Raw genomic sequence first — 23570 nt, 5'->3', positions numbered from 1 at the left:
ATGAATGCCAATGAATTCCAGGGTGAGAGCTCAGCTCAGGAGGGAGCCTGGCTTCTAGAGAAGCATGGGGTGTGTGCAGTCCTTTCTTTCCCCAGTAACTGAGGCAGGAGGTGGCCCGAGGACCCCGGATGCCGGAGCCTGTAGGTTCCTGCTCCTACTGGAAGGTATATTTGTTTTACCTGAGTGCAGTACCACTCTGTCAACATTCCACTGGCTGTCAGAGCTTTGGGGTGAGGCTGGGGAGGGAAGTAGGCTCTAGATGAACAGACCCACACTTTCCACCACGTGGGGGAGGGAGACGGTCAGCAACAGCAATCTCCAACATACCAGTGCCTTTCATCCTCCGACATCATCCTTCAAGGCTTCCCTGGAGACCAGACACTGCATGTGCAAGTAGGGTGGAGAAGGCACAATCATGCTAAATCCTGGTGTTGAGGCCCTCTCTGCGGTGTCAGGGCTAAAGTTTTCTCCACTTGTTCCACAGCAGAAGCAGAGTTGGCGGGGTAGTTTGGTAAAATCCACCGCCATTTCCAAGTTGCCTAGGAGCACTTTTGCACTTGAATCAAGTAACAGAAAACACCTACCATCTGTGGGGAGTGTAACTTCAGAGGGAGCTGAGTCAGCAGATGGAACTGGGTTAGATAGTTATCTAAAAAGCACTGGAAAACCAGGTTTTGACCTATCCTACAGCATAGAAGGATAAAGAGTTTGGAGTCCTGAGCATTAACCCCAGAGAGTGTCTGCTCATGTAACAGCTGTTCTTTGTCTTGTGTTCTCTAAACAACACAAGCAAACACAGGATGTGAACATGATAGCCTTATGGTAAGGGCGAGAGCCACAGAAAAGCAAAGGGATTCAGAGTGCTGGCTGCTAATGCACCACGACACAGCAGAGCCGGGCTCAAATCATATTTCATGTTGTGACCATGAAAACTAGAACCACTGTGTAGCCATGGAAGAGAAGTGGAGCTGGATGGACAGCTGTGGGGAGAGCTGTCTGTGACACTGCCACGTGCTTCCAATTTCTTTCACAACTGTGCATTAATAAAGGCAGAGGTGGGATTGAAGAGTCAAGAAAATGCATCCGTGCAGTAGTTACACAGATTATCTTTTAGCAGCATCCCACCCACATTTAGAACAATGATCCCTTGGTCAGTCAACAATCTCTCTATTGTTGGACAAACCTACCTAGAGGGAAGAGGCGGAGATGTGTCTCTGGCTTTATTCCGAAACTAAAAAACATCACCCCAGCAGCTGCTGAGGGGTGAGAGATGAGTAATGAGTGCAAGGCACTGAGTATGAGAGGGTAACACAGGCACCAACAGTGGCAGGAGTAATTTCAGGTTTTTCATTATTTTAGACACCACTCAGCAGACTTGCTGCTGGAAGACCTCGCTGTTTGGAAATGAGGACGAAGGCAACACTGTTCTCCCAGAGGTGCAGGAGTTCAGGTCCCCAAGAGACCATTCTCTCCAAGAGACAGAGGCCTATTGCACAGTACAGGAAAAACATAGGTGAAGAGCAGAGAATGAAACTTGGGAATCCAGAAATGTTGTGGGATCTACCCCTCTCTGGGCTTCTGGGTCTTATCCTCCTAAATACTGGCCAAGCCTTCTCATCAAAGCAGCCTGTTTCAGCTCTCACCACTCACACATATATCAGTCCAACATCTCCAAACACAGACAATGGAGAGAAGGGAGCTAGCCCATGAGATTGGCCATAACTATAGTTATTATCAAAGGGGGCACCAAGGATCCAACGCCCTCAAGGAGGAAGAGCACCTAGAGCTGACACAAAGCTGGCAATTGTTGTTTTACTCAAAGAAGGTGGCAAGAGGCAGAGGAAAGCAGCAGAAGGAAGAGTAAAGCAAACAAAAATAATAACAAGGGTTTGTACCTGTTTATACCCATAATGGAAATTATGGGACCAGCAAGAAGCTGTCACCACTTCCCAGGAAGACTACTGGGGCTCTTGGGTTGACTGTTCTCTCCTGAAGTCAAGAGGTACTGTTAATTTTAGACTTCTAATTTGTATAAGACAGCTGTGCATGCAACCACATGGTAAGAAGAAAGAGTATCCTCTTGTCAAGATCCAACTGTGATGGACACAGTGAGGAGCAACCCAGTTTATTTTGGCTAGATGCCATCAAAACCACTACTAATTAGCTTAGATTGAGTCTGTTAACACAGAATATACAAATTTTGTCCCACCCAGCCTAATTTTGTGAGCTGCACTTATCTGGCCAAACACAGAAAGCTGCAGCTATACTTCTCCTTTGCATGTGTGAGAGAGGGTTCAGGGAACTAGGATATGGTGACTCAGAGCTGTGTACATCACAGCAGCACATGGCAGGGTCAGTGCTCCAAGCTCCTGAGCAATGAAGAGAACCAGGTTTACCTGGTTCTGAACAAATGGATAGCAGCTTTATCCTTGCTGGAATGGAAGGTGCCGGGTGGTCACTAGCCCTCCATTCCCACCCAGGCTGGGGCCAGCACAGCTAGAGGTCTTCATGTGCTCCCACAAAATGACATTACTAGGCTGGGCTTTGGGGAGACTTTTGCCAACACAATGGCAACAAAGGTCTCAGCAGACCAGGGAAGGTCCAAGAAAGAGTCTGTGGAACTTGGGTGTGAATGAAGGTGGGATGGACAGAGATTCACTAGCACAGCAGTCTCATCCTCTCACAGCTTCTTGAAGACCAAAACTCCTTGAGAGTGCCTTCCAACCAGGCTGAGATCAGCCAGCTCCTGCTCCTCAGAAGAATGGCCAAGAGTTTCTAATTGTGACAATGAAGGGCTTAGCAACCGTGTTGAGATTCTCCTTTAAGGTATTTCAAGTAGCTTTCACGCAGATGGGTTTGGCTTTAGCAAGGGGGACCAGTCAACTGGGAAACTTGACCCTTACCATCCCGGCCTAGAGGGAGTGGGTGTGCAGTGTACTGAGGGAAAACAGTTTCCAGATGGGATACAAAGCTCACAGCACAGTCTCATTTTGCATTATTCGCTCCTGTTATCTTCCCCTCCCTTTCACACTCTCCTTCCTTCTTCTTCTAAGTATGCTCCAAAGCCAAGAAATAGCACGAGATGTGTTTCCAAAGCTGTATTACCAGTGAGCGGTCAGGGAGGGGGCAGCCAAGGGACAGAAATGCAATGGCGAGGATGTGCTGAATTTCCTGATCCAAGCCTGATTTCTGGCTGCCTGTCCCCCTCAAACTCTAGGAGGACAGGGAGGCAGCGCCCAAAGAGGATGAGCCAGTGTGTACAGGTATGGGGAGGCAACAACCATTGCATCTCCAGGCCCTACAGAGAGCCTTTACCTGGTGCCACAGTAGAATCTGCTCAGGCTGAGGCCACCTCAGCCATGGGGAGAGAGTGAGAATCTGTCAGCTCCTGGTTTCTGCTCCCTCCCACTCCTGGTGATCGACATAGGCACTGACTCTTCCAAACATATTTCCACCACATGTTTTCATCCTGACCTCATGCTTAGGGTTGTCTAAATAGCACACTGTATGTGCGTGCGTGCACTTCTCATTCAAACACCCTTTCCTGTTGTACAACAGTTATCTTGGGAGCTAATGCAAGGCATCCAGACATCCAAATGCAAGCTCTACATACACCCCCACCCAGAGCTGGTGTTAGGACTCTGGAGGCCTCAAGGAGAGACTGAGGCACAAAGCCTTCTCCCCTGCCCGGCTGCACATGGGATGATGCCTGAAGGTAGCACTCTTGTAGCCCAGTGGCACCATGCATGGCTGAGGAGGTGATGACTTTCTCTCCCTGGATCCACTTCTCTGGACTCATCCTGGCTGCATCTGTCCCTCCTTTTCCTTTCATGCTTCCATTCTTTGACTGTGACTTTCCCCTTCCCACCTCCAGCTGAGTTGTTTGGACACAGTCTTCCTCCAGGATCAGCCTGGTTCTCACAGCCTCTCTCATCCCACCACAACAGTCTCGCTCCAAAGAGAAAGCAGCGAGGGCTAAATCCAGCTGGGCGGCAGCCCAGGCCCAGGAGACGAAAGGCCTTTGCAGGTTGGAGGTTCTGCTCGTGCTGGCAAGCAGCGAAGATGGGGAGGGGATTCTTCTGAGTTTTCTCTTTTCTTTTGAAAATTTTTTCCTCTTTGCTTGCCAAGATAAATCTCCTGTCCCAGCTGTGACATCTGCATTTCCCTTCTCTGCTTTCACTAAGGAATGAAGCCCCCTGCACTCCAGCTGCACAGCCGAGGTTTTCTTTACATTCCAGGAAAGAAGAGCCCATACACTCCAGACAGTCCTTCTGCTCTCTTTAAAATGCAGAGAATTTTAGACCTTATGAAAGTGAAGTTCTCAACTGTGTTAATAAGAATCAGGCAGGATGGACAGATGCTGTGCACGCTTCACCACACAGCCAGACAGTGTATGTGCACCCCAAGGGGCACAAGTGATCATCCAACCACCCCTCTGCTGCCATCCCTCTGCTGCTCCTCTCTCCTGAACCCACAGTGCTCTTGTACCTCACATATCACAGATCCCTGCTGAGCCATGCCTGGTCTACCCAGGCCCCTGGTGTGCCTGAACAGCTTGCCACTGACCTGCTACCCCCTTGCTTTTGCTGCCTCTCTGTGTGGCACGGCCAAAGCACCAAAGGCCAAACTGCCTGTGAACGCCACTGTTGTTCCCCTCCAGCAGCAGGACAGCATCCTGAGCAGCAGCACTCCGTCTTTCCCAGGCACTGCATCAATGCCCAAGCCACCTGTGACTACTGTCAGCATCACAACCTTGGCATGTGTGGTGGACCAAGCACTCCAGACACCCCAGGGTGGCAGGGTTTGAACCTGATCTGGAACTAGACCCAAGATTTGCCGTTGTCTGTAAAATCATAGAATCACAGAACCACTTGGGTGGGAAAAGACCTCTGAGATCACCGAGTCTAAGCTGTGACTGAACACCACGTCAACTGGAACACAGCAACAAATGCCACAGCCAGTCTTTCCTTAAACACCTCCAGGGATGGTGACTCCACTACCTCTCTGGGCAGCCCATCCCAATGTCCAATCACCCTTTTTCTGAATAAATTCTTGCGAATGTTCAACCTAAACCTGCAGTTTAAGACATCCTCTCATCCTGTCTCTAGTTGCCTGGGAGAAGAGGCAGATCCCCACCTGGCCACAACCTCCTTCCAGCTACTTGTAGAGAGTGATAAGGTCTCCCCTGAGCCTGCTCTCGTCCCTGCAAGGCGCAGGCACAACTCGCTGTGGAAACCTTCCACCGCACATCCGTGCCAAGGGCCTGGATTTACAATTTCCAGCGCTAGGCGCCACAGGACCTAGGAGGGACCGTCGGCGGCTCACGGCACGGCCGGGGGAGGGCGGCGGCGGGCGCGGCGCCCAGCCCGGGCGCAGCGGCGGCGGCGGCGGGGGAGCCGCAGCCCCTCAGGGCGGCCGCGCGCGCTGCCCGGCCGCGCGGGCACGGCGGCGGCGGCGGTTTAACGGTCGCCGCGGCGCGCTTCCAACGGCCCGCAGCCGCGGCCGCCCATTGGCCGGCGCCGCCGGGAGGCGGCCAATGGGAGGCGGCTGGCAGCGGCGCGGCGCGGCGCGCGGGAGGAGTGCAGGGTTAGGACGGAGCGGCCCCGCTCGGCCCGGCGGGCCGCGGCGCGCAGCGCCCGGGGCTCCGCCGCTGCCCCTCCGCAACACACGGCTTCCGCGGCCAGCCGGAGCCTCCCCGGCAGGCAGGAAGGCTTCGTGGTTTCACCCGCTCCTGCCCTACAGCCCCGGCAGCGGGGACAAAGCTGACGGAGTGGGTGATGTTGTTAAAAAGCGTGTGCGCAACGCAGACCGCCTGGAAGTTTCGTGGCCGAAATTGCAGCCGTGTAATATCGAGCTCAGAGTTCACAAGCCTGCAGTTCATTGGGGAGAACCTGGGGAGGCACCAGGAGCAGGGGAAGAGGGCGACTTAAGTCTTTAACTTAAATGCTTCTGCCCCTGAAAGAATGAAAAGGGAGTAAAAGGTATGTGGAAAGTTGAAATCTGCTAGCCTGTGACTGGGTTTCCCAGTGGCCCCAGTGGAGGATCTTTAGTGCTGCTAAAGCCATGGACACTGGTGTCTCCACACCTGGCACCAGTGTGTTCAGCATAAATGGGATTAGCACCATGGGCAGTGGTGTGGGAGGGGCTGGCAGTGCCCGGCAAGGGGAACAGCTGTGGAACAGCAAGAACCCAGGCTGAGGTGATCACCAGACAAGTGGCATCGCAGCGTGGCCGCAGCCATGCGGCCGGGTGTGTGCCTCCCACCACCTGTGGGTGCCGGGCTCGGAGCAGAATGCATGTGCTGGGGAGGAGAGGGGAAAGAGCCCCTGGGCTAAACAGGTGTCACCGGCCTGCGGTGGAAAGCAGCGACAGTACAGGGTTTGCCTATGGCATGTGACTCGCTGAATCTGCAGCGATACGAGCACCTCTCCTCCCAGCAGTGGCACCCTGGAGGATAAAAAGGAATGCCTCTGCTTTTCAGCATGCTTTTGCTGTGTGTATGCTACATATGCAATGAATGTCCCAAATTTCCTTTGGCTTACAACTGCCTTGCAGCTGACTCTGATAAAAAAAAAAAAAAAATTGAGCAGGACTTAAACCGTATGCAGAACTGGACACAGCTCTCTCAGGATGAAACATTGGGATCAGCTGCACTTGACCCTCATTTGGCAGAAGATTTGGGGCAAATTTCTAGGAGTTTGTGAAAGGTAAATAAAAGGCTAGTCCTGCTAGGCTTTTTTTGAGCTTGGAGAAGTGAAGACAAAACTTGCTTGCTACAAAACAAAGCTGCCCTTATTTCTAAGCCATTGTGGTGGCAGCTGGGCTGTGTTCAAACAGAGATGCGTAGGCGCTGTTCTCTGTGGGAATGCAGGTATCCATGGGCAAGCTGGCAGGGATCTCTTCCTCTTCACTCCTTCCCAAGCCAAGGTCAGTCTCCAGGCAGAGACTTCACACGAGCAGTAGCCCTTAGAGAGAGAAGCTGTATTGTCATCTGTGCCCCCAGATCTCTGCTGTCTTGGCTGAATTGGTGCTTTGCCTGTTTGTGTGAACATGGCAGCCTCAGCTGCGTTTGCATCAGGCTCCCAGTGACACCCTAACTCCACACCATGATGGAGCTTTCAGCTGCTGTGCTGTAGCATCTGGAGGTGGACCTCATGTAAACTTTGTGTCCTTATGTGTGAAAATCTAATCCATCATTTTTGGGAAGGCCCTATCTGCTATGTTAGCCTGATCCACCCCCACCTGGGCGTGCCCTTGCAGAGCCCATCCACCCCTCCTCAATCCCCACAGAGGCACAGCAGCCAGAACACAACTGGGCATCCATAGCCATGTCTGCACACCCAAGGGATGCATCCCTAGCCCAGCCCTGCAAATCTAGAGGTGAATCTACCCTGGAAAAGCCTACATGGATTTAATTGTGTGTGGCATGTCTGCCTGGGCAGTTTAGAGAAAAATTTTGCTTAATGGTGAGGGATGTATAGTGTGACAGCATGCAAGGCAAGTGAAAGAAAATACTGTCTTATTCTGCATGACTCTGTGAACTATACTGCCATGCTGATGTAAAACCATGTCACACTATCACTAAATGACATGAAACCCAGCATGAGCATTCAATACAATTAAAATAAGAGAGGTATGCTGCTCAAGCCATTCACCAGTTAGTGGGATGGGAATGTTTATTCAATAACCAAAATAAATTTGAATAAATGCCACTCTACCATTTCTTCTATATTTTTTGCAAGCTTCTGGCCCTGGCCAGTAAGGAGTTGAAGCTGCCAGAGTTGGCAGATCTCTGCTCTTACACAGCTTGTCAGCCCCATGCCCTTATGGGCCTTTTTTTCTGCATCTTGCAAGAAAGCAACAAGAAAGACACATTGGTAGATAGAGGAAATCTGCTCTGGGAGATAACCAGAGAAGGAGGAAAGGTCTGAATTATCTTTACAATCATCTTCATTTGTCTCTCTGAAACTGTTTCTCTTTAGCTCAGAGAGAAAAATCAGAGATAATTCACATTTTGTCCCCTGGCAGGTCCCTGGAGTCCCATAAAGAAAAGCAGGCCTTGAAAGAGGAAGAGCTGTACTCTGTTCAAGTCCAAAAGCTCAGGCATGCAGCTAATACCAAACATTACTGGTGGCTTTCATTCCTTGTGCCTTGTAAAGGGCACTTAACAGAGCAACTAAGTCTGGCCCAACTGATTTGTAACTCAAGGATGTGAGGGATTTTCACGTAAAATCTTGAGAGACAAGAGCTGGGACTCTCTTCAGTGGCCAGGCTGGCAACAGTTGGGTTTTGCAAGCAGCAGACTGAACAGGGTCCTGCACCAAGACAGTTTTCAAAGCAATTCCGTTTGGAATGCAGATTTCTGACCTTCTGCCAATATCTCAGTGGAAAATCTGTGCCCCAAGCAGCAGATAGGAAATTAAACTTCAGCTCCAATGCTGAGGGTACCATTTTCACCTCAGCAGTGGAGCTGCTAAAACCAGAGTCTCTGGAGAACGGGGAAATCCTTCCTAGGCAGCAAAGAGCAGGAAGGCCTCTCAGGCCATTTGTCACTGCTGGGGTATCCTGAATTAACACCATGCTGGGGTAGAATGAAGATGTGATGCTGGTGAACCAGGGGTAAAAGCCCTGCATTTCCAAAGATCAGGACAGATATCTGACTGGTCAGAGATCAGGCTTCAACCATGGGATGAAAATCACAGCTGAAGGAGAAAAGGAAGCCCATGCAAACCCCTTCTCATCCCTTCTTCAAGCTGGACTTCTCCACAACAAGGCCCAGCAGCCAAGGACCCTGTAGCTGGTGAGAAGAAGTTGAAATGTGGAGATGCATGGTATCATGTACTCAAGTAATGTTAGAAGCTTCTGAGAAGAAAAGATCCCATGTTCCTTTAAAGCCAGGAAACCTATTGTGCCCTGAACTCCTGCTGTGAAAGCTCCTGCATCTGAGATCAAGCAGTCATCTGCACCTCGGCATTGGAGTGGTCTCTGCAGAAGCAGGTGGATTTGGGAATCTATTTCCTGGACATCCCTGGACAAGGGAGATGATGGATGGGTTTTAGGGCTTCGAGGAACCACTCTGGTGATCAAATATGGCTCCTTACAGACCTGAGTGTGTCCTGCTTCAAATTAGTCATTGGCAACTGAGCTCAGTTTAAAGGCTCCAGATACATCCAGATGCTTCAAAACCCACCCCCCCCAAGAAAAAAACAAAACAAAAAAAAAACCAAAACAAAACACAACACAAAAAACAATAACTGTTGTAGAAGATAAATAGTTACCAAACAAATGAGTCACTGCAAAGAGGGACTCTAGCTTAAACCTCCAAAATGTTTTCTCAGGCTTTTTGCTCTTAGATGAACAAGTCCTTACTACCACAGATTTTCCTGAGAACAAATAAATCCAAGTCACCTTTTCATCTGTGGTGTGTGGTATGGCATGGCCACCTTGCAGGCTGTTCTGCAGGCAGGGAGAACTTGAGGAGTTATCTAGTGATGGCAGGTTGTAGTCATGTAGCTCCATGTTAGCAGCATATTCAAATATTAAATTATATGTCTGTATAATTAATTGCTTTTATTATTATTTGATTATGTTAAATAGATTTTAACATAATTAAATCACAGGTGGAAGTGAGTGATTCCTGTGGCACAAGAAGTTACATCCCTGCCCTGGTGGCCAGTGCTGCAAAGCAATAATGAAGACTGTGTGAGCCTCAGAAAATGAAGACAAAATCTATAGTGGTTTGGCTTCTGGACATTCTTTTAGACAGGGCCGTATTTTGCAGATATTCAGGACAAGAAGCAACCTTTCAGTATCCATTATGGTTTTATGTGCAACAAAAGAAAAAAAAAGCATCAATGAGATCTTCCCTCTCTGTTCCTCAACCTTGATGCTAGGTGAATTTTCCCAAGTATAGTGTTCTTGATAAAGAGGAAACCTTTCACAAGTGCCCAGTATGTGTCCCAGCACAGATCCAGTCCCCTGCTTCTTCCTGGATCCTCAGGAATCATCAGGCCTTTAATTCCAACCTCTTCCCTCGTGCCTCTGCTGCTTGATACCCCCCCACTTCACTCCTCCTTCGTCTTCCTCCTGTCTCTCTCTGAAAGGGTGCACACATCTGGCTTGCCTTTATTGTGTGATAAATCTCACCCTGCATCTTGGGTTTATTTTCTGAAAGTTTTGAATGGTGTCTTGGAAATGCTGTTGGACAATAGGAGCTCTTTGAACCCAGGCCAGCTGGACCCGACTCCTTGCATTGCAGCTGACATGCAGGCTTTGGCGGTCTGTGTCGACTCTTTCCTCTCTTTTCTTTACAACATTTGAGTTGTCCTCAAACTTTATTTTTGGAGTGGGCAGTGCATTTCTGAATCTTTTCATCATTATATTATTATTCATTATGGTCATGACTATTTCTCTTTCTGCTGGCACTCCTCAGTGGATCTCTCCTCTCTCACTTAATATCTTGGGTACGACTACCTTGGCCACAACCCACTCAAGCAGTGACTCAGAATCCCTGGCCTGTTCCCAGGAGAGATGCAAGAGTTTTGCCAATTGGTTTAAAAAGAGGCAGTCGTTTTCCAGAGCTACTCTCTCACTCAACAGAGCTGAGCTGGGTGGAAAAGCTCAGCTCTGTGGTTCCAGGGAGTCCATTCCTGATGGACAGGCTGTCCCTGGGTTATTATGAAAGCAAAGCCCTGCTCTCTTCACATGCAAACAGGATGACTTCTGAACCAGGCAGTAGGATTCTCCACTGAAAATAATTTTGCTCCCTGGGGGTCACTGCACTCAATTTTCCCATTCCCAAGCCCCTGGAGGAAACAAAGCTCAGGGAGGCATGTGGGCAGAATGAGGCATTGTAAGGGAGGGAGTACTGGATGCTCAGGTCAAACTGTTGCCTAATGTATCATCACACAGCTACCCACATCTTGAGTCAGAGTGGAGAATGGCATCATCTGAAGCAGGCTCTCATATTGCTGGGTTTGAGGTTTGCTTGCAGCAGTGGTAATCAAATATGGTAGAGAAATCCCATCTTCCTCTGAGCATCTCAGACTTTCCCAACCATGCAGGAGTGTGGGAATTGCTCTGATTCTAAAAGCAGGAGGGAATCTATGGCTTGACTATTTGCCCCTCTACACATTGAGTTTATGTAGCGAAGAAGGCTGTTTTGTTCCTGTGTGGCTTCCGTGACTTTAAGACCTTCAAACTGTGCTCTTAAGGAGGCAGACATACAAATCTTCATTTCATGTGCTAGGAAGGATGCAAGAAAAAATTATTATTCATTATGGTCATGACTATTTCTCTTTCTGCTGGCACTCCTCAGTGGATGCATGGCAGTGAGGCATGGCAGTTCTCCCACAGAACATGGTGGGAAGCTGAGTGAATCCTTCTGACTGGACTTCACTGCCTCCTGCAAATGGCACTGAGTGATGGAGGGAAGGGGATGACAGGCCTTCTACTACCAAGAGTGGGTACTTGGCAATGTCAGACCAGATGGGCTTCCCAGTCTTCTTTCCTATGTGCTGGGAAGCCCACCTGCTTCACAGGGCAGTCAAGAGCCCTGCTGTCCCCTGGTGCAGGTATTTTTAAAGAAGAGGGACTGAGATCATCAATTGCTTTTTACTCACATCTACTGAAGGGAGGAATAGGTCTTGAGTAAAGTAAAACTCTCCTTCCTCCTGTTCTGCTGCAAGATCCAGCAGGGCAGGAAAGCCCATGAGCATCTGGGAACAGTGGTCCCTCTCTGTGCTGGTGTTGAAGGCTGAGCTGACTCCAGAGCTCAGCTGCCGTGGTCCGAGCACCAGGCAGAGGTGTCACTCTCTCTCCAGCTGCAGCACGGTGCAAACCACAGCTGGTTCCACGTGCAGGGCTGCCTCTCCCGGGCTGGCAGGCTGGCTGCAGCTGGCCTCTGCTCCTGCTGGCAGGGTGGCATTGCAGCTTCTGCTTGAGGAATGCAAACTGCCTGAGCTGAGCTTGAGGATTGGCCAGGAAAAGTCCACAAATAGCAACAGGAAATCAAAATGCCCGCTCCAGACATGCACTAGATATGAGGCCATCCAGCACAAGGAGAAAAATCAAATGCTGGATGATGAAGATTACATCATGCTGTGGATGAACACGTGAGCCCATCCAGATGGGGCCATGCCAACAGGTCCAGATGGCTCAGGAATGCTAACTGCATAGCTACCTCTCTCATCTTTGGTTTTTCGTCCCTTTCTTTCCCTGTTTTCCATCCTTCTGGCATCCTTCACTCTTTCCCAGAATAAGTAAATAAATCCTCTGACAACTCTGTGTAATTCAATTTCATCAAATATCAGAGAGGCATCTGAGACCAGTGGATGGGTGACTGCTCTGGACAGGGGTGTCTGGCACTTGTAGGTATGAATGGTGCTGGGTGACCTCACCACACTATGTGGCTGCTGGGCTTGACACAGTAATGTGTGCCTTCACCTCACCTGGGACTTCAGCTCCAGGTCACAAAGGAGGAGGTTGTAAGGGCTGTTCGCCTGGAGCCTGAAGCATGCAGGAAAATGAAGAAATCAGCATTATTCCTGCTCTGCTGCAGCTCACCCCAGCTGCTTACAGCTGCCACTGACAGCTCACTGTGGCTGCAGCTACAAGGGGAGGGAGAAAACAGTTCTGCTGTCCTAGCTAGCAGCCGCTACCTACCACCCTGGTATTAATTAGCAGCAAAGAAAAGAGCACAGCAGCCTCTGTCACTCCCCAGTATTGACCCGAGCAGCATCTGCTGCTACTCCGCTCTCTCCCAGCATGATAAAAAAGAGCTGAAAGCCATGTAAGAAAAAAGTGAAAGGTATGTGCTTTGCCAGGTCTGAAAAAGGGCTGCAGGCCATTTGCTCATTAATTACTGCTAATCCAGCTGCTGGACCACTGCCAACTATATTTGACAAAACCTGAAGAGCAGGAGAAGGATCAGAGGATGAAAAAACAACCTCTGCATCACTCTTCCCAATGGATGACGGTGATGCTAACTTTACAACAGGCCATACAGAGTTACTGTGAAGAAAAGGCACCTCCAAAGAAAGGGAAAATGCAAAAACATGTGCTGAGCAGCAGGAGAGACAGACATGGGTCTTGAATATCATGCTAGGGATTGATAAAGCCATGACATTATGGTATGTTATGAGAAGGAGCTTGTTACCTCCTTCTCATTTACAAACCACCAGAGAAATAGTTTGGGAGCCTGAGAACTCAGCCCAGCACTGACCATGGGGCAAAAATAAAACAGGGCGCTCTCAGCAAATTGCACCAAACTGATGGAGAAGTTAAGTTTTGTGCCTAAGCCAGGATCTGGTTGTACAGTGGAGGATGAGGCATGAGTACAGCCCATTCACTGGATTTATAAAGCACAAATTGTTTGGTTTTCCGTAAGGCCCAGAATGGTCAGGCCAGTAACAGCATGGGCCAAAAGTCCTTTAGTTTAAATCCTGATGCTAACCAACGTAGTCATTCATACTGACACAGAAAGATTACTCTGGATTAGCTTGAAGTATCTGAGGTCAAATAGAGACACGTGCAGTCCACAGGGACAAGGAACAGGAGAGGGGTGAAGGATAGCTGGGATATCAGTGGAGAACAGATGAGCCAAACTGAAAATGTGGCAAATATCATGTGTAGCTGCAAAGTCATTGAAAAAGAGTCCAACTAGGGAAGCAAAGTAATAGCTCCTATGGACCTTTCCTGGCAGGTACTTAGTGGCAAAACCCCATTCCAGTCTTAATTTTTGTTAATCTGCTTCACCCATTGGTGACACTGCTCATTTGCAGTAAGAACAAGGATGTCCACTTCTTTCATAGTGAGAAAAAGCTGCATTACTGCAAGTGACACCCTGAGGATCATACACTAAAAAACTGGCAGACCCAGGACTAAAATACAGTTCTCCCATTCCCAACAACCTCACTGCAGTGCTGTCCATAAAGACAGAGAAACACAACAAAAACAAACCCAACATCATTCAATTGGCAATTCAGTATTTGTGGCTCAACAGCACCTCATCAACCCTGAGAGTCTGCCACATTTGCTTGGAAAGAAGAGCCACATTTCCAACACTCCCTGGGCAAAGAGCTCTCAGATTGAGAGACTGAAAAGTCTTTGAAAGAAACCTTCCATCAACAGTCTTTACAAATGTCAGAGCTGGTTTCCTCCTCCCTGAGCTGCCTGGCTTGCAGTCCCTCCCCCCGGGACAGCAGTGAACTTAGCCAAAAGCACCTGCCCAGCTCCTTCCTTCAACTGTCATGAATTTAGGAGACTCATTTAACATCAAGCTGCTCTGACATGCAACAATTAACTCTTAAGGCTCTGGAACTGGGTCCTCTTCTTCATCCTCATCTCCCTCTACCTTTTCACCCTTCTGGAAGTGAAAGCTCTCCTCCAAGTAGTGAGAGGGTTTCAAATATTGCAGAGTCAGAGCAGGTTTTCATGGTAGAGCCCCTGCGCCTTGAGCAGCAGATGGGTTATTCCTGAGCTGCAATGCTCCCCCTGGATGTGCCATGCCATCAAAAGGAGGAGCCAGTGACCCCATGACACTGTGGTGGGGAGCCAGTATGGAGGGTGTTGTTTGGGCATTGATCTAACAAAGCTCACCTGCAGAAGGAATGCTGACAATCCAATAGGAATGTCCACAACTAATCATCCAGTTCCCTCCTGTGTAACACAGTTGGTGTCAGGCCCAAGTTGTAGTACTCCTCCAGCCTTAGCTGCCAGGTTTCTCCCAAGGGAGCCCTGACATTCCTGTTGCAGGGGAACTCCTGGCACAAATTGCTCAGCTGAAAGCATTATGTTTTGCATTTATTCTAGGAAAAATGCTAACTGCATTTTGAGCAGGCTTTGCTAATCAGGTCAGCCAGACTGACCTAAATGAACATTTTTCCTAATCAAGACAAAGTCACAGTGTAAAGAAGCCAAAAGCAACTTTGCTGAGGTAGTCAGGGGTGAGTTTCCTCTGGAACAGCCTGGACAGTGATTGTAATAAATGACCTCACACAAGGCATCACCTTTGAGCTCTAAAGATGGTACTAATTACTCCAGCACTGGTTTAGATTATGTAGTAGTTTCAGGGAGAAACTACTTGCACAGTGCTGTATGGGGAATTTCTTCAGTCTTAGAAAGTGAGAAGATAAAATGGGACAAGAAAGAAAGGAGTGAGAGTATGTGGATAAGTGCACTTCTAACCTTCATGAGACCTTGTTCTGGCTGATCAATGTGTCAAGGTAAATGTAAAGCATCTATCACTTGGATACAGACCAACGCCACATGATTTCAAAGGCAGATAGCCCTGGACAGGTTTAAGAAAATAAGAGTGAAAGAAGAGATATAAAGAAAGAGAAAAGAAGGTGGATAAAGAAGTCAGAAAGAGGTGGTTGAAAGCATAAGGCTGGAGTTTTTTGGGTCAGTTCAGGAAACTACAGGAAAGGAAAACTTTGAATGATGTAACCGTACAGGAAAGCAGAAGTAAAATTTGTTTTCTTGAGCAGCTGGAAATAAGTTAGATAGATGTAAACATTGCATGGCAGACATGCGGAGCAACTGGGTTGAAAGACACAGCCTGCCTTTCAGCATGCTACTTGCAGTCCCTTGCCACTCTGGCCATGCCCTTGGCTCTTCACAACCTTTCTGCTCTGAGGAACGCTGCAAAACATGCAGACACCAACCCAAGGAAACACCTAACAACTTACAACACAAACTGAACACCAGATACAGGAAAAAGTAAGAGACGAGCTCCATGTAAGCACTCACTCTGTCCTACTGCCAGGCTGAAATCTGGATTGATGATTTCAGTCAGGGGATACCAAACTACACTGAAGTTGCTTGCACAGAAGTCACCTGCTGCAGCAGGAAAAAGATGGTGCCAGCTTGGGGAGTCAGCCAAGAAAGATGGCTTTGGTTCCACCTTTGTTCTTACTTCTCATCTCCCATGTGGAGACATGAAGTCCCAGCAGTTCAGATGTGAAAATACAGTCCCTGGCAGAAAGCTGGGATTGGTAGGATGTGGTAATCCCAAGACTAAGATTGGCTTGGATTGAAGACCTAACACACTTGGCTCCTCCAGCAGACATGTCTCCTGAAGAATGCTTGCCACAAGATTGCCTGTGAAGCATAGGTGACTGCATAGTATCTTGCTGCACAGACCTGGAATTTCCCTGGGAAATCTCTCAGCCAAATTAGGCCAAGAGACAGGTTTTGTGCATTTCTTAGTAGAGCTGTAATGGTTTGCTTCATTGCTGGTGCCCCACCTGTTTTCCTGTAACTCTGCAGCAAGGAGAGTCACCATCTGGCTTTGTGAGCCATCTGGTTTCTTACAGTGGACTTCCACAGCAGGACAAGGATGCACAAGCTTTAGTGGGTTGACTAATCCCTTCCTTGAAATGCACTGGAACAAGTGAGTCTTGAGAATCAAATTGCTGTATCAAGAACAATCCTGCCTGTGGTTATGTGCAGAGGATCTGCCATGTGGCCATCCCAAAGACAACTCAAGAGAGTTAAGCATTTTCATTTGCTTCCCTTAACACTGAGAATTCTTTAAATAGTAAATAAGTAATTATTAAATGCTAATTAAATACTACCTTAAAACCTATGGAGAAATGCTGAGGAAAAAGGGAGCAAGCAGAGGAATAACTTTTCTCTGAGGAAACACACAGCAGTAAATCACAGAGGTGTCAGCCTGGCTGTATTTTAAATAGTGCAGCTACTGCTGTGGCTATGAAATCCCTAGTTCTAAATTCCCCTTCAAGGAGTTGCTTCAGAAAATGCTCTTCTTTCCTAATCCCTCCTCTACCAGAGACAGCTCCACTCCAGGCTTCAGCAAGAACAGTGCAGCACCAATGGGACCAGCACAGCACCAGTCATGGATGAGACCAGAGCAGCACAGGATAGGACCAGTGCAGTGCCAGATGAGCTCCTGAGCAGCAGAAGACATTTTGCATCAATGAACACAACACATTTCATTAAATTCAGAAGCTCCCCCACACTATGGTGGCTTCTGAAGCTACCATACACTACAAGGTTGCCCACTTGTACAGTGGGCCAGTCTTAGAGGTTTTGTACACAAATGAGACCTCAGGTTTGTCCCTCTCTGAAAGTGGTGGTGGTGGCATTGAACGGCTGCCTTATGCACAAGGAGGAGGATCACCTGGCAGACATGGACTGAGCAGTACACAACTCCAGCATCTCCCAGCTGGTGCTGATCCCTTGGTGGGAGTGGACTGTGTGCACAGATGTACTTCCACCTCCTGCCAAACCCTCCCTTTGTTTACTCTGCAAGCACTTCAACAAAGATCTTCCTGCTTCTCCCCACCAAGATGATGGCTCTGTCTCCACTGTTTAACCCTGTTTTGGACATATGCCTTCCTGCACTCCTGCTCTAAGTTGCAGCCTCTCTCCTAGTTCTGGCCCAAGAGCACAGTTAATGGGTTCTCCCACTTTGGCAGAGATGATAATTTAGGACAATGGGTTCCCAGCACATGCAGGCAGTTGTCCAACAAATGAATGTGTTTATTTAGGAAGAGTATCCCAAATGTTTATCAATTTCCTGGCAGATAGGACACACAAATGATCCACAGTCTCTGGAATAAGTATTTACCTAGAGTCTTCCAAATGAAGTTCAAGTTTCTTCCCCTCTTCTTTATCAAAAGGGAAACATTTTTCCTGGTGGTGACTCTACAGTGATGATGCTCAGAGACCCAGACTCACAGATCCATGGACACATATTCAGCTCTGGTTTCATCCTGCTGCTAGCGCTTCTGCAAGTGTAAGTCTCACCATGAGATAGTAAGGAGCAGCAGGGCCACAAAGTGTAGAAACCATGAGATGGATCCAAAGAGACTAATGAAATCGAAGGATATAGGAACTATTATCTTTGGATTCATTTCCATCAGGCCAGGTCTGATGGCCCCATCAGGTCTCTGTATCTGTGCTCCAGATCCTACAGGAATCTGGTCGGCAAGTTCCAAGAAAAATTTAAAGAAAATAGCCTTTCCATATCCAGTATTTGGCAGACCAATCCTAAATGTTACTGACCAAATTTTACCAGGCACAGGACTAGAGAGCCAAAATGCTTGCTTCGTGTGTCCCCACAAAAGATTAGTCTCCATCAGTCCTGGAGACCCAGCCTCCTGTTACAGCAGAGCTTCCCTGTCTAGCAACTGCAAAGGATATGAAAGGATTTGGTTTGGGTGACCAAATCTGCCTGCGCTCTCCGTCCTCACTGTGCACTGAGACGGTGAGAGGCAGTTTACAGAGCATGAAACTCGCTCAGACCAAAGGTCAATCCAACACCTAAGCACCACTTAAGTGCTATTTATGTCCCTGTAGTAGGCATAAGAGGAATAGAAGTGTGTACAGGCTTCCTGTGAGAGTGACAGTCACTCATGGTGAATAGCCTCTCTTCATCTTCAGGGGAAGCTTCCTCTATGAGTTGCACGAGCATCACTCTCAGCCTGCTTACTATGGACAGTCCTGCCACTCTCCTCCTGCAGACCAGGACAATATTAAAGGAAAGAGCACACAGCAAGCCCAACACCCAGTTTGCACTCAAGGAGCAAACCCATAGAGACAGACAGTTCTTTTCCCATTCTGCTGTCCCTTTGCAGGCTCCAGAAAACGCCATTTGTCACATTGCCTGGGCATACGGGACCACACAGTGAAAGAGTGCATTAGTGTGCATTCCCAGAGGAGCGGGGTTAGCACTCCTGAGACAGCCTGAACAGCCATTCTGCAGCTTCTAACTGTGGAGACCCGAGTGAGCAGGCCGGCTATTTTCTTGCCTTGATGTCTCTTGAAGGAGGTAAAGTATATGCTTTGAAAAGCATGGAGTCAAAATAAAGCTGTGTTTACATAAATATCCAAAGTCATCTTTGAAGGTGGTTTTTTGCACTATGAAACACAGAAGCAGAGGGAAGAAACAAACCCACTGGGGTACTGGGATAAAAAGAAACACATGACTCCCGTTTGGTTGGTTTATTCTGGCTTCCTTCTGACACAAGTGTCACAAACCCAGTGAAGCACAGTGGTGAATCTGACTCAAGAGATAAGTCTATTGAAGAGTTTCACAGCACTGGTAAGAGCTGAATGAGAAAGAAAGAGTTCTCTGAGTGCAGTTGTAATAGACTTTAAGCAAATAGATGGTTGCTTGTAGAAATGATCATATATGCTGGACTGGGCAGGACACAAATGGGTGAAACTGATAAACAGGCACTGCATGAAGAATTAGCTTTATTTATGGTAGGTCCTTCTGGGAGAAAAAGAAGAGCAAAGTGGCCTAAGCTCAAGAGCAGTATGCGGCCTCTAGAGCAAAAGGAGACTGAGTGCTGTTAGCAGCCATCCTGTGTAAGTCTGGTTAGCAAAAGCTAAGTGAAGAGATGCATTTTGTGTCCTTTGGAAATTTCCCCTCCAATTAAGCAGATACCACTCTCCATATGATTTTAAAAAAAAACAAACCCCAAATCCTCACAGCAATAAATCGGTTCCTTAAACCCAGTCTAAACCTTCCCTGTTGCAATTTACGACCACTTGTCCTCCTGCCATGAACTTAAGAAAGAGCCTGGCTCCATCTTCTCAGTAACTTTCTCAGCTGTGCAGGTAGGCTTCTGCTAGATCCTCCTGGAGCTGTCTCTTCTCGAGCTGAGGAAGTCCAACTCCCTCAGCCACTCCTCACAGGAGAAATTCTCCATCTCCCAGTTATATGGGTGACAATGCCCTTGATGCACTCAGATTTATCCACGTCTTTCTACTATCAGGCAGCCCAAAACTGGACACTGTATTTGAGACACAGTTTTATGATTCTCAAAAAAAAAGGGGATAATCACTTCCCTGTGTCTGTCTACCACGTCACTCCTGCTCCTAGCTGCCTTTGCTACTGGGGCACCAATGCTCCATGACCCCAGGTGGGTCAGTCCGTCCATCCATCCATCCATCCATCCATCCATCCATCCATCCATCCACTCCAGGGGCAGAAGTTGGGGTTTGTTCTTGCTAATTTCATGAGGTTTCTGTCAAGCTATCCTTACAACCTGGGCAGATGTCTCTGAAATGCAGCTTGTACACATTCAATTTTTTTTCTGTTGCAAGCACACAGATCTTTCTGAAGATGCATCTAGAGATGTGCCTTAATTCTTTGTCACAGCTTCAGATGAACAATACAGAGAACCATTTTTTAAAGACCAGAATGACTCATTAGGACTGCCAAGGTTGTGAAAAGAAAGTAGTTTAGACACATGCAATTCTTGCCCCAAAGGAGCACAGACTCTGCAGTAAGGTTCATCCATCTTTTCTTTCTGCTTCCTTTCTGAAAAGAGGAAATCATACTCATGAAAATTTCATACTGACATTTTATGGCTGAAATTCCTGGCCTGTTTTAAGAAAAATGCCTGCTGAACAATATCTGGAAAAGTTTGCCCATCTTTGAAGCAAAGGCACTGGCAACTTTGTGCCTATTGTGCACCGTGATGTTTTGTACAGTTCTATGTCAAAAGAACTTCTCCACACATTGCAAGATCCCAGGAGATTTGCTGGATTTAGTAAGAAAATCCAAGTGTATTTCTTCAATCCTTCCCATTGTCATGCAGAGTGAGAACAAAGAGGCTGATGTATTATGTTCTGGCTCTTGTATCACCAACAGATTTGGTAGGCGAGAAGTGGCTACAGAATCTCTTGTATTTATCATCTGCAGGAAGAGAAGGTTTCAGCTTGACTCTCTCACTCCAGCAGAAGTTTGTGGTGCTGGCAGTTGGGAAAAACTTCACAGGGGAAAAAAAAGCCTTTAAAAAAGTGCCTTTCTGCTGTCAGCTGAGCACGATGCCTGAGTCACTGCAACATAGTTAAATGAGAAGACAACGGCAAGCTGCTTCCAGAAGCAGCTCTCCCAGCAGAAAAGCCATTTAAATGAGGCAGGACAGAGCCAGCCTGCCCACAGCCACCACACACTTTAAACACACTGTCCTGGCAGGTGGCACCAGATGGCACTCTTACACAAAAGCTTCTTTTGACAGGGTCTGCTTGAGAAGGCAGAAGTTGTGTTTAACTATAAAAAGGTACCACCTATATTGGTTAGGGGTTCCCTGACTTCTGACCACAGCCCATGTTGCGCCTGGTAAAAGTGCTGGTGCCAATACATACTATTTTCATTTTGGTAAAGGAATAAATGGTCTTTGCATAAAGCACTTCCTATCAACCATAGCTTCATCCATGCTGGATGTGTAAAGAATTGTGGAAAGCACAAAACTCCTAACAACAGGTCTCTCAGATATGAGCAGGTGAGGCAAGCACTCAGTCTTGGGATGATGTGCCATTGGAAGGTCTGCCTGAACACTGTGGACTCTGCTGCCTCTGGTAGAGCCCAGTGGAATGAGTCCTCAAGGCACAGTGCAATCTCGGAAATTAGGAGCTGGCAAGATCTCTGAGGGATGGGGCTGCCTCCATAATCTCTTTCCCAGACCTTGTGTGCCTCTGCTTGGTGCAGTGCATTTAATATTTATGCAAATTCTGCATCTCTACCGTCTCCCTTACAAAGGAGGCAACATAAAAGCCTTTAAACATCTTTTGTGTAGCAAAGCAGAAGTGGATTCATCAGAGGATTCGCCCTCTCCCTGTTCCCTGCTCCTCAGGGACCTTCAGTGCTACACCGGAGCACGGGAGGTGCCGGTGCTGTGAAAGGGGAGTGACAAGCCATTGCTCAGATCTCTGTCCGGGACAGGCACTGTCCCACGGCTGCAGCCGCTCAGAGGCCGGCGGAGCCTCGCGTTCAGGGAGTGCTCTGCTGCCCAGCGCCGGACACCCTCGCTCCAAACCACTTCTGGGGTGGGGCCCTTCCCACTCCTGCCTCAGGGCTGGGTCCTGCCTGGCAGAGGGGCTGCAGGATCCCATGGAAACTCCCATGGAGATCCTGCAGCTCTACAGCAAAGAGTCTGTGCGTGTTCTCAGGGAGAGCTATTGGACTGAGAACTCGCCTGACTCCTGGGAGAAACTGGGCAGTTTCCCTAGAGGTGAACAATGCCCCTTTGGTTCCCTGAGACTGGCAACACATTTTCCTCCCTAGTCACTCTTCCCCCTCACCCTTCTCTCCAAAGTAAATCAGTCCAGCCAAAGCGCCAAGCGGTAGATGCTTCATCCCAAATGCCACTCTGAGGAAAAGTTACAGGCAAAGGAGAGAGGAGGCGCTGAGCCCAAAGCTCTCCCGACGGCAACCGGCCGTGCCTCCGGTGCTGCCCGACCTCATACACGGCAGGTCGTGCATTCCCCGCCTGGCACCGCACACTTCTCCCCAGCCATCAGGCTCATAAAACCGCAGTGTACAACCGCCCTGAGATTCCCCGGCGGGGTCTCCTCGGGCTAACAGCGGCCGGGCCAGTCCAGCGGGGAGCTGGTCGTGTGCGACGGCGGGCACCCGGCTACCCGCATCTGCGGGGCACCCCGGGGCAGGGCGGGGACCGAGGACAGCCCGCCGCCGTGTCCCGCCGCCGCTGCCGGGGCCGGCCCGCCGGAGCGGGGGTGCTGCCGGCGGTCCCTTACCACATTGCTGAGAAAGTCCGCCTCGCTGAAGTCGCCGAAGTCGAGGAAGCCGGTGCCGGCGGCGGGGAAGAGCCGCTCGGCGGGGAAGGGCTCCAGGATACTGTCCATGGTGCCCGCGGCGCCGGGGCTCGGCCGCCCCCCGCGCTCGGCCGGCCGGGCTCACTGCGGCCGCACGCTCCCGCCCGCCCCCCGGCGGCGGCGGCCCATGGGCGGCGGGGCGGCAGCGACCGCCGCGCGGGCACGGGAGCGGAGCGCCGCGCCGGTGCCGCTCTGGGGGCTGTCAGCGCCCCGCTGCCGAGGGGCCGGCGGGCGGCCGCGGCACGCCCCCGCCGCTCTCCGGGAGCCGCCGGGGCGGGACTTGCCGCGCAGACACCCCCTCGAGGCAGCGCCCCCGCCTCCCGGGCAGCCCCCGCACCGCCGGGCGGGGCCAGGCCGGTGGCTGCCCCGGGCCCCCGTGCTCCGCCCGGCGCTGCGCAGGGACCCGAGGGCTCTGCTGGTCCCCGGCAGAGCCGTGTCAGTTTGACGAAGTGAACAATCCCTCTTTTCAGCAGCCGGCCGGCCGGGCTTTGGGGGCTTCTCTGCGTCCCTCGCGGAGCAGCGCCGGGAAAGATGGGCGTTCTGGGGCGTCGGAGCCTGAAGGGCGGCCGGCAGGGAGGTCTCCTTGCCCCCGCTCCCCGCAGAGGGCTTGCAGGTAGGCCTGGCTGCAGCAGCACATGTGCTGCTCTGTAATTAAAGAGCTGGGCACTATTAAAGAGCTTCAGGAAGATTATATGGTTTCAGATAAATAGGATTATGGATCCTGTCCTCTCTGATCATTACTCCAACCAACACTCAAGAAAACCACTTATAATAATGCCGTTGAAGAAGCCCTGATGTTTTATTAATCTGTCCCTATTTCCATGGCTCCACAGAGAACAGACTGGAGTCCCAGCTCCAAGGAGGTGTTTTCTTGGTCTGGAGAAAAAAACCTAAAGATAGCAGTGCATTTCTCCTGGGGGAAACCTGGCCAGAAGTTGCCCGTGGTGAGGGTTCTGGCAAAGAAGTGCTGATTT

At 49.4% G+C, this 23570-nt stretch overlaps 1 protein-coding gene and 2 long non-coding RNA genes across 8 annotated transcripts in view; 2 read left to right on the top strand and 1 right to left on the bottom strand.

The window, feature by feature from the left end:
• Positions 1-2180, top strand: part of LOC135303236 (uncharacterized) — a 29846-nt gene extending 27666 nt beyond the window's left edge. The window contains exon 3 of the long non-coding RNA XR_010364710.1: positions 1360-2180. This is a non-coding gene — a long non-coding RNA (uncharacterized LOC135303236). The remainder of the gene's footprint in view (positions 1-1359) is intronic.
• The window catches only part of CREB3L1 (cAMP responsive element binding protein 3 like 1), a 45323-nt gene extending 22580 nt beyond the window's left edge, over positions 1-22743 (bottom strand). Inside the window, exon 1 of one of the 5 annotated variants that reach the window (XM_064424749.1) lies at positions 22519-22743. In XM_064424749.1, coding sequence (XP_064280819.1) covers positions 22519-22626 — 108 coding nt within the window. In that variant the 5' untranslated portion in view covers positions 22627-22743. Of the gene's footprint in view, positions 1-1895; positions 1920-5136; positions 5306-22518 lie in introns of those variants that run through there. The other 4 variants (XM_064424748.1, XM_064424747.1, XM_064424750.1 and 1 more) reach the window with 4 other exon arrangements.
• Positions 5619-18859, top strand: LOC135303230 (uncharacterized). 2 transcript variants are annotated; one of them, XR_010364708.1, is made up of 3 exons: positions 5619-5981; positions 8029-17761; positions 18603-18859. It is a non-coding gene; the product is annotated as an uncharacterized LOC135303230 (long non-coding RNA). The 2 variants fall into 2 exon arrangements; XR_010364709.1 differs by lacking the exon at positions 5619-5981 and adding an exon at positions 5992-6707.
• Positions 22744-23570: the final 827 nt, after the last annotated feature.

The sequence above is a fragment of the Passer domesticus genome, chromosome 6 (genome assembly GCF_036417665.1).
Source record: "Passer domesticus isolate bPasDom1 chromosome 6, bPasDom1.hap1, whole genome shotgun sequence".
NCBI lineage: Eukaryota > Metazoa > Chordata > Aves > Passeriformes > Passeridae > Passer > Passer domesticus.
The sequence above is the reverse complement of the archived record's forward strand: the minus strand, read 5'-3'. Positions and strand labels throughout refer to the sequence as shown.